At 40.5% G+C, this 10463-nt stretch overlaps 1 protein-coding gene across 1 annotated transcript in view; it reads left to right on the top strand.

Annotated features, from left to right (window-relative positions):
* The window catches only part of pdcl3 (phosducin-like 3), an 11151-nt gene extending 1039 nt beyond the window's left edge, over positions 1-10112 (top strand). Inside the window, exons 3-6 of the mRNA XM_083641014.1 lie at positions 2618-2708; positions 4095-4238; positions 6663-6871; positions 9349-10112. Of these exons, the coding sequence (XP_083497140.1) occupies positions 2618-2708; positions 4095-4238; positions 6663-6871; positions 9349-9497 (593 nt within the window). The 3' untranslated portion in view covers positions 9498-10112. The remainder of the gene's footprint in view (positions 1-2617; positions 2709-4094; positions 4239-6662; positions 6872-9348) is intronic.
* The last annotated feature ends 351 nt before the right edge of the window (positions 10113-10463 follow it).

The following is a 10463-nucleotide window of genomic DNA, read 5'->3' as shown; positions in this document are numbered from 1 at the left end:
AATCTATTGAAAGCAAATCAATATATTTTGAATAGAATACTTTAATTTCATTGTTGTTGACGTCGTCGTCATTATTATTATTTGTCATTTATCAAGTAAAAATACCAATTTGCTGGTTACAGCTTCACAAATACTAAGATTTGCTGCTTTTCTCTGTTTTCATATGGTTGTGAAATGAATACTCTGGATTTTTTATTTTATTTTTGACGTTATTTAGACTAAATGATTAATAGCTTAATCCCAAAAATGATTGATAGATTAATCGATAATGAAAATAATCTTTTAGTTGCAGCCCTAGTTAGCTGCAGCTAGGGTTGGCAACGTGGACGATGGCATCGACCCCCATCGACCTCTGAGCCTTCTACATTGGACCATTGTGATTAATTATCTGTTGGAATTAAAATTGTGCAGTTTTAATAATAAAAAAGGCCAAGTCCACTCACCGTGACGCGCCGGGGACGCGCGGGCGGCATTAAACAAGCGCACCCAGTTCAGAGAAGCGTAGAGCGGAGGAGGAGAGGTAGGGGAGGATATTGCAGAAGTCGGTTGTGTTGTTGTGAAAACTAAGACAAAGAAGAAACTTCATGTTCTTTCCTGTTTTCAACACAAAGTGAGTACAAGTCTTCAAATGTGAGTTTAACTTGCCCGTTTCCATGAAGTCGCTCCATTACATACTGTAGGCTGCTGCTGCTGTATTTCTATCTCTCCTTAACTCTCTCTCGGTTAGGTTCAAAACTGAGCCCACGCAAATCTAACATTATATCCGCTAGTAATTCTGTCAGTTTTCTGCCAGCTAGTTAAACACACGTTGGTCAGGATCTGTAACGTTAACGTTATTTGTTTAGCGCCATTCAATATTACTGGTAGCGACAGCCACTGCTTCAATCGCCTGGCTCTGTGCTGTAATATCAGGGCTTAAAATTCACTTTGCAAACTGGGGGGGAATTCCCCCCTTATGTTCTTCAGATAGGAGGGATTTATAGACTTTGGGAGGGATTTTTTCAGCCGATACGATAACCAGTAAATATCTGCTTCTCCTGTCCAATAACAGATACGATAACCAATAATAATTTCACATTTTTGTCTTTACTTAACCTGTAGTTTATGCACACCTGGGGTATTATAATATGATATGAGTGTTTTAGTAAAGTGTATCACTCAATACAAAAAATAGTCTTTAATACAACCGAAAGCCTATGGCTGCTTAGTCTCCAGATAAAACACAATGACAAAAGACATAGAAATTAGACTCTTATTCAGGGATGCAAAGTCATGGATAGTTAAAAAGGTGACAGATACCAGGGCAGACACAAAATCATTCACTTAAGTGCACTATTTTGGGATGAAAAAGGTGACTCACTGTTACCTAAAGGTGACTAGTTTGCATCCCTGCTTATTCTCTTATTCGCTTCAGGTTATATTATTTTAGTACAGCGATTTTCTCTTTGCAAATTAGGCAGGCGGCATTCCCTTTGAACTCGATAAAAAAATAATCACTCTCCCACTTCTCCTGAAACTGTCTGTGCTCGTCATCAACCTTTCTTTTGCCTTTTGACAGCGACATGTTCACTTCTCAACAAAAGTCAACATTTTAGCGTGCAAATGTTTTTCTTTCCACTTGGTTTTTCACTCGCGTGTACCCGAATCACATGCTAATGAGGTGGATTTTACATGCAGTGATGATCCCGCTGGCCTGGAGTGTGAAGCCGTGTTGCCAGATACTGCTGATGGTTTCCAGCACAAAGAGTTCAAAACCCGCCAAAATGCACACAAAACCGCCCAAGGAACTGCACATCTATGGAAATTTATCTGGCAATCCTGGTGTGAAGTGCGGCTTGTCTGCATGAAGGCAGCGCCTCGGGAGCGCGCTCTGTGTTTGACAACAAGCGGAGGTGCGGGCCTGATTTCACTATAACTTGATATCAAGTGGCGGGCCGTATGAAATCGTTTTAGGGGCCGTGTCTGCGAACTGTGAGTTTGAGACCCCTGGCGTAAACCATTGGGATTACTCCCCCTTTTATAAATTGAAAATATGCGGGAATTTCCAAAAATATGTGGCAATCCCGTGCCAAATTTTAAGTCCTGAATATAGTAGCCTATCCATGCCGCGGGTGTCCTGTTGTAAATGTGAACGTGCGGCGCAGCCAAACGGCATTACGGTACCTCAGCGACTTCATAAATCATTAATTAATCCCCCCCGCTGCTCACTGCCTCCACTCACCATGTGTTTAGAGAGAGAGAGAGAAAGAGAGATTTAAAAGACCAAAGCCAGCTTTCATATTCCCCCCTCCATACTCCCTTCATGTAAAAAGAAAATCAGGATATGAGCTTATTCTGGCTATTGTAAACAGAAAATGGCATTGGCCAAATCTTAAACAGAATACCTGAGTAACCAAATAATATTGGAATCCTGGTGTGCGCATTGGATGAACTATAATATTACAATATACAGATTAATATTACAATATGTGCATATTAATAATATTACAATATACAGGGTAATATTACAATATGCAGGTTAATATTACAATACACAGGTTAATGTTACAATATACAGCTGATGACTGAAGTGTAGCTGCAGTAACAGGCGGCTCTGACCTGCTGTTCTACTAACCAGTGAAAACGTATGAGGACATGACGCTGGATGAGCTGGATGAGAACGAAGATGAGTTCGGTGAAGAGGATGAAGCAGCCATCGAGATGTACAGGTGAGCTGTTGTGTGTGTGTGTGCGTGTGCGCGTCTGATAAATCCCCTCTGTGATGAGTCGTGGACTACAGGTGAGGATATTTCCTTTGTACTGCCAGTCTCTCCTCAAAACCATCTGATCTTAATACTACTTTACTATTTGTATTCCCCTCAGCAGTACAGCTGTTAACATCTCCATGGAAACAATAGAACGTCACACCTCTTTTACTTCAGCTTAGCCGGCTTGCTGTATAAAAGCACTTATTGTTTAAAGGGAAGATTTGCCAATTTTCAACCCACTTTGTATCATTATAATCTCGGTAATATAAGCAGATGGACAGTGCTTACCTTCTCTATGCGTTTTCCACACAGAGAAATATCCGTTTGTCTGCCTGCAGAAACTCCGCCCCCACCAGCTGGTATGAGTCAGTAAGGCTCGATGCGCTTCTCAGTGGATGTGCGCATACAGAAAAAATAAACAATAGAAGCCGCCCTTGAGCAACATCTGTTCACTTCCGTGTCCAGAATGACGCGTAATGTGTCATTTTGATACGGAAGTGCCTGGATTAAACCGCAGAGCTCTCGGCGCAGGCCAATATGAACACAAGGTAAAGGTTGGCCATCTGCATATATTCCTGACATTGTAATGACACAAAGCGGGTTGAAAAAAGTAACGCTGGCTTATTTGCGGACCTTCTTAATGGCGATATTGCGGGACCTCTGTGTCTGTGTAAAAAGGGTTTATGTTACAAACCCAAATGTGACTGGCAACCGGGGCAGACTGTCCTCAGTGCGTCTCAAGGCGATGACTGCAACCCAGCCCACCTGTGTTGATGTCTGCACCCCAGCCCACCTGTGTTGCAGTCTGCCTGGTGTGGCATGTTCTCATTTCCCACCCTGACTCCCGAGTCCTGTATCTGTCCTCAGTGTCTCTGTTGCCATAGAAATGGAAGACTTGTTGTTCTCTTTTGTATTTCCTTTTCTTTTGTGAGTTGTTGTAGCTCCTCTGTAGGGTTAAAAACTGAATTCACCAAGCCTTGAATGAGTGACTGCAACTGCAAACTGTTTTATATTGTTGTCTTGACTCTTAATTTAGTCCTATATCCCGTCTTTATTGATAAGAAATCTGCAACATTCAATACACTATATATCCAGATGTATACAAAAAAAAAGTAAAGACAGTGTTCTATTAAATGTGCCGTCTTTAGACCTTTTCTTACAAAGTAAATATGTTTTGAAAGGATAGAATAGTTTTTTTTTATACTGACTGAGGGAATTTCATGTAGCAATATCTTTCCAAACTGGATATAATAATTTGACACCCTTTATAATGGAATGAAACATTTGACTCAAATGCGTTCCACAGCGCTGCAGATTAACAGTGTGTTGGTTTCTGTGGTCACCCAGACAGAAGCGTCTTGCGGAGTGGAAGGCGACTCAGATGAAGAACGTGTTTGGGGAGGTGGTGGAGATCTCCGGACAGGACTACATCAAGGAGGTCAACCAGGCCGGAGATAGCATCTGGGTGGTGCTGCACCTTTACAAACAGGGGTAGGGTTTCTCCACGTTTACACTTTCATTATGTTTTATCGTGGGATGTGACACTTATGAGAACAGACCATCATACTATTGCAGACAGCAAGTCAACTCTGCTCAATACAAGTCAGAAGGAATCAAGGGTCCAGTATCAATTTAATATCTTAAAGAATACTAAATATCTACGGCTTTTCAATGCAATATGGATTTAATAGGATAGGATAAAAATTTGCTAAGAGCATCATGAGTTCTATAATAGTGCTGCACGATTTGGGGGGAAAGGTGCGATTATGGTGGACAATATTGCGATTTGCGATTGTGATTGCGATATAATAAACAAATGGTATCTAGGGATGTGCCGGCATGAGTTTTTGACGGTATGATAACCTTGGACAAAAATACCACGGTTTCACATATCACAGACTAAAATACATGAAATATATTACAATTTAAAATCTATTAAAACTAAATAAATAAAACTATTTGAAATAAAATTATCTTTACAAAAAAATAAAACATTTTGAGACATTTGCCTGTCCCAAACATGTAAAAAATAAACACCAGAAAAATAGAAACTGCGCTGTGTTACAGCACATAGAAGATGGCTCAAGGCTCAGACTGCAAAGTTAGTTACATGTCTGTAGAGTAATACAATGATACACCCCGTTTATTTATTTTGTAGCGACAGATGGCCTTAAACGCCACACTCAAGTGACGCTTCTTGAGAGAGAGGTGAAGTAACGTGTATCTGCAGACTTTATCGAGGTACCATGAAGGTGTCATGTGACAGGCTAGTTGAAAGTCTCATGTTCTGCTGCTGGCAGCTGCGACAGTGTTTTGCTGCTATCAACCAATTGTTAATCTCGCTATATTCTTGATCACAGCGGGTCATTACCCACTGTGCACTTAATCGTGCACTAGTTCTGTATAAGCACCTGCAGCTCTCTCCTTATTTTACTGACGTTCTCACTAATCACGCGGCTGTTTACATGCGTTTCTGAACGGCTAGCTAGTTAGCATAGCTTGCTGTTAACGATCATGGATTTTCTCTCTCTCCCTCTCGGTAAGATGTTATGTAACCTTGCTGCGCATAACATTACTTATTTGCGGTAGTGCATGGGAGAAGTCTCCCACTAGTGTTGTTGATGCCCAGTGTGATGTCAGAGAAACGTGTGTTTGCTGCGTCACGTGTAACGTTAGTTTAGAGGCGGCTCTCACACACACACACACACACACACACTCAAAAAGACGTGAAAAAAATAATAATATTCCCACACTTTTGCGGTTATGTAATCGCACGTGCTGACATCGCGATTGCGATTAGATTAATCGTGCAGCACTATTCTATAATCAGTTTAAACTTCAATTAATTCAGTCATTCCATACAATTTCAATTCAATCGTCTGCAGGAACCAATTTCATCGTTTTCAATCCAAGTCATTCACAGACACACACACACACACACACACACACACACACACACACACACACAAACAGAAATAATTGTTTTGTTGATACTTTAGAAACCTTTTCAAGTCATCAAAGTCAATTCCCAAGTCACCAGAACCCAAGTCAAGTCTCAAGTCTTTTCTTCATGCATCAAGTCTCAAGCAGTTAGAATTGTCACTTGAGTCCAGGTCATGTGACTCAAGTCCCCACCTCTGGCAGACACACATGCTTCAGTTCCAGATCCCTCGCGCCTGCCTTTCTCCTATGAGAGCCATGATGAGAACCATTTAGAACCAAGTTACCTTTCGTTCGTCTGTCTTGTTTAATGTCATGAACAAGAGACCTGTTGTCTTAAAGGCACAGCTCACGCCAAAATCCATATTTTTTCTCCTCACCTGTAGACTACAGGTGAGAGGAAAAAAATAGCACTACAGTAGTGCCATCTATCCATTTCGATCGTTTTGTGTTAGTTGCCTGAGTTTTGGAGATTTCATAGAGATTTCTGCCTTCTCTCCAATACAATGGAACTGGATGGCACTTGGCTTGTGCTGCTCAAAGCACCAAAAACTACATTTGAAAACCCAACAGTAATGTTTCTTTTTCCAGAAATCATGACCCAGTTACTCAAGATAATCTACAGACCTTGTCAGCAGTTTCATGTAGGGACTATTTTCTTTGGACCGAACTACACCCGCTAGCTGCCAGCTAGTTCCTACATGGAACTGCACCTTGCAAGAGTTACAGTTACAGTACTTTATTGTCACTTCATGGTACAAGTATCACGAGCGAAATTCTGCTTGGTTCGCTCTCAGAGTCTGAGAGCAAAACCGGGTCCCCATTGAACAGCGCCAGCAAAGAGTGTAGACATTTTTATAATCCGGGGGAATCAAACACCTAATGCTGACAGTGCTAAAGCCACTTTGACTTCTGTTCTGACCTGAAAAGTCTGCAGTGCTAACAGCTCTCTCCACTGCTCCGTCCCCGACCCAGCATCCCTCTGTGCACCCTGATCAACCAGCACATGAGCGGTCTGGCCAGGAAGTTCCCCCAGACCAAGTTCCTCAAGTCCATCTCCACCACCTGCATCCCCAACTACCCCGACCGCAACCTTCCCACCATCTTTGTCTACTTCCAGGGCGAGATGAAGGCCCAGTTCATCGGCCCGCTGGTGTTCGGGGGCATGAACCTCAAAATGGAAGGTACTGTTGAAACCCAGTCGGTTTGAAGCCTTTTCCTCCATCCAAGTAACGATCGATTGACTTAAAAAAAAAGAAACAGCAAAATGTAGCTTGTGACAGAAAGTACAATACACTTTTTAGTTTTATTTACTGTGTGTGTGTGTGTGTGTGTGTGTGTGTGTGTGTGTGTGTGTGTGTGGTATTCTAAATTGTATCAAATGTCCAGGCAAGAAGTGAAAGTTTGTTTGTTTGTTTATTTAGGATCCCCATTAGCACCAGCATACTAGCATAGGCTATTCTTCCTGGAGTCCAAACACATACAATACATACACACAAACAATTACATGCAAACACATAGCACAAAACACCACATCAGAAATATATAACAAAAACAAATTAAAATAAAATAAAAGTAAAAATCAGATGCAAAGAGAGTAACGATGTGTCAAGAGGAAAATAAATAGCTAATATATAGTCTTCCCAGAGCTGAATTATTAATTCAATAATATATATGTAAAACCTAACAACATACACACGTCACCCAAACAACAAAATATGTATGCAAGTACAGTATTGTCCACATTTCTTCTATCCTTAATTTCACAGTTTGCTCATACATAATTAAATCACTACGGCAACATTAGAAGATACTGTTTAAGTAAGAATTTGAACTTTTCTTTAGAACTTTCTTGAACAATATAAAGTGGTAGTGAGTTCCATCCAACTATTGCTCTGTACATAACCGTTTTTCGCATCGCGTTTGTTGTCACTTTAGGCAACGTGAACCTTCCCTCAGTAGCATGTCGTGTTAGATAATCATGTTGAGCAGACTGTGAAGAAAACATATTAAACAATACATTGGGAGACTTTGTCACCATAACATTTCTGAGTAGATTAAACAAAACATAAGAGGATCTTTGACAAACAGTAAGCCAACCCAGTCTATCATGCATATCTTTTACATTAGTTCTGTAAGAGCACTGTAGCGCACAACGTGCTGCTTTATTTTGAACTACTTGCAGTTTATTCATATCTGTCAGTGAAGCACTGGACCAAATCACAAAACAGTAATCTAACTGTGATAGAACCAATGCATTCAACACCAGTTTAGCGACATCTGGTGGCATGAATTTCAATGCTCTTCTCACAACTGCAACCCCTCTTCCCATTTTGCTCACAATATTATCAATATGTTTAGACCATGTTAAATTCTGATCAATGGTTATGCCCAGGAGCTTTGCAACCTGTACTTGTTCAATCGGTATACCACTTATTTTTAAATCCAAAGCAGGTTCAGCTCTCACCTGATACCTCGAGCCAATTATTATAGCCTTAGTTTTATCCACATTCAGTACTAATTTATTTCTTGTAACCCAATCTACAACTGACTGTAGTTCCACTTGTAAGATATTATTTAGCCTGCCAACTGATGAATCAGCAGCATAAAGTGTGGAATCATCTGCATACATAGCAATTTGTGTTTTGTTCACAGCCGAAGGAAGATCATTTGTGAAAATAGCGAACATTAACGGTCCCAAACAGCTCCCCTGGGGCACACCACATTTAACGTACCTAACATTTGACAGACTACCATTGAAGTAAACTGTTTGACTCCTATTTGTCAGATAGCTCTCCATCAATTTCAATGCAGGAAAAGTAAAGCCATACTGTTTCAATTTTTCCAATAACAAAGAATGATCTATAACATCAAATGCAGCACTAAAATCAAGTAAAACAGCTCCTACCAATTTACCACTATCTATCTCCATTTTCCAATCATCTGTCATTTGAGTCAAAGCCGTGCCTGTCGAATAACCAGGTCTATAAGCATGTTGGAAATCTGTATTCAATTTATTAATATCAAAATAAGTTTGTATTTGTTCAAAAATAATTCTCTCCATTACTTTTCCCAGAGCTGGCAGTAGACTTATAGGTCTACTGTTTTTTCCAGAGAAAGATGCATTCGAATTCTTAGTAAGTGGAATAATTTTAGCAATCTTCCACGCTTGAGGATAAATGCCCTTCTCAATACTCAAATTAACAATATGACAGACCGGAGCAGCAATGAGATTGGCAGCAATGCTGAGAAACTTTGAGTCTAAATAATCAACACCTGGTGGTCTATCCTTACAGTGAAGATGCTTTCAAAAATAATGAAACTAGTTTCTAAGTATCCAAAAATGTACTAGATCAAGCGGTTTACTGACACTAATGCAGAAAACAAGCATCTAAGACACAATTTATATAAATATATGGTGCCTAAGACTTTTGCACAGTACTACTGTATTCTTTTCTACTATCCTACCACTAAGGTGTTGTTTATAAGTTTAAAAGCTTGCACAGTTGTGATCTAAGGCAACCAATACGGTAACACGGCCGGGTGAGGGTGGAATACTCGATTGCAGACAATATGACAATGTCTCTCCTCTGGACACTGGTCTTTGTACTACTGTACTTTGCATGTGACGTGTTGGTGGTTTTGCTTTCTGTCCCATCAGAGCTGGAGTGGAGGCTGTCTGAGTCCGGAGCAGTGAAGACCGACCTGGAGGAAAACCCCAGGAAGCAAATCGAAGACAAGCTCATGTCATCGATCAGATGTTCACTCCCCACGCAGAGAGACAGTGACGACGAGGACGAGGACGAGTAGAGAACCGGGACGGGAAAACCACACTGGATAGTCCTCACAAACAGAGAGACAGTGAAGCTTCAGCCATGACGGTCTGGAGGGGCCCTCTGATCCTAACGATACACATACAGTATATTGGAGAAGTGGGGGAGACCGTGTTGCTGTCACGCATGTCATTTCAACAAATCTCAAACTGAATCATGGGAATAACGCGTCATCCAGTGGAGTCGTGTCGTGATGATATGATTTTGGGAGATCATGACGCACAATTCTGCTGTCTGAACTGATGACGAGCACATTTTAGTTAAAAACTCTGACAAACTGAGGTATGGTGGGAATATCATTTGAAAAGTCTCGTTTGACGTCACACCTAACATTTAGATTCGGATGGACACTCATTTTGATTATTTAATGTGACTTTGCATTGCAAAAATATCCTTTTCTTATTATCATCATGATATTGATTTCAGCCATATCACCCAGCCCGACGTGGATTTCTACAAAATGAAGACAAAGACCGTTTTATTTGCTTTTTTATTACGTTTCATGATATATATAAATGTCACAAAATGTACGTGTACATTTCTAATTGTGCCATTAAACATGAGTTCACCTCTTTGCCACAATCATCAAAGCCCTTTTTTATATATATATAAATTCTCAATTTTGGTTATCTGTGTCACTGTGTGTGTGTTTACATGCACGCAATAATCCGATAACTGGGAATAATCAGGTAATGGCAATAATCTGATGCGTTTACATGCACTTTATTACGTAGCAATAATGCGCCTCAAAGTCTGTGAGTGTGAGTGTGGACATTGAGGATGGGCCATGCACTAAATAAAACTGAAGAGTCAGCAAAAAGATAGCTGTTTATTTCTCATGATGCCGTTTACACGAGCACTTGAATAATCTGGTAAATCGAATAATGATGGGTTTATTAACGTTGGTGTGCATGTGAACGCACTGTCGTCACATGATGCTCTC

The sequence above is a fragment of the Poromitra crassiceps genome (assembly GCF_964638095.1).
Source record: "Poromitra crassiceps genome assembly, chromosome: 8".
Classification (NCBI taxonomy): Eukaryota; Metazoa; Chordata; class Actinopteri; order Beryciformes; family Melamphaidae; genus Poromitra; species Poromitra crassiceps.
The sequence above is the reverse complement of the archived record's forward strand: the minus strand, read 5'-3'. Positions and strand labels throughout refer to the sequence as shown.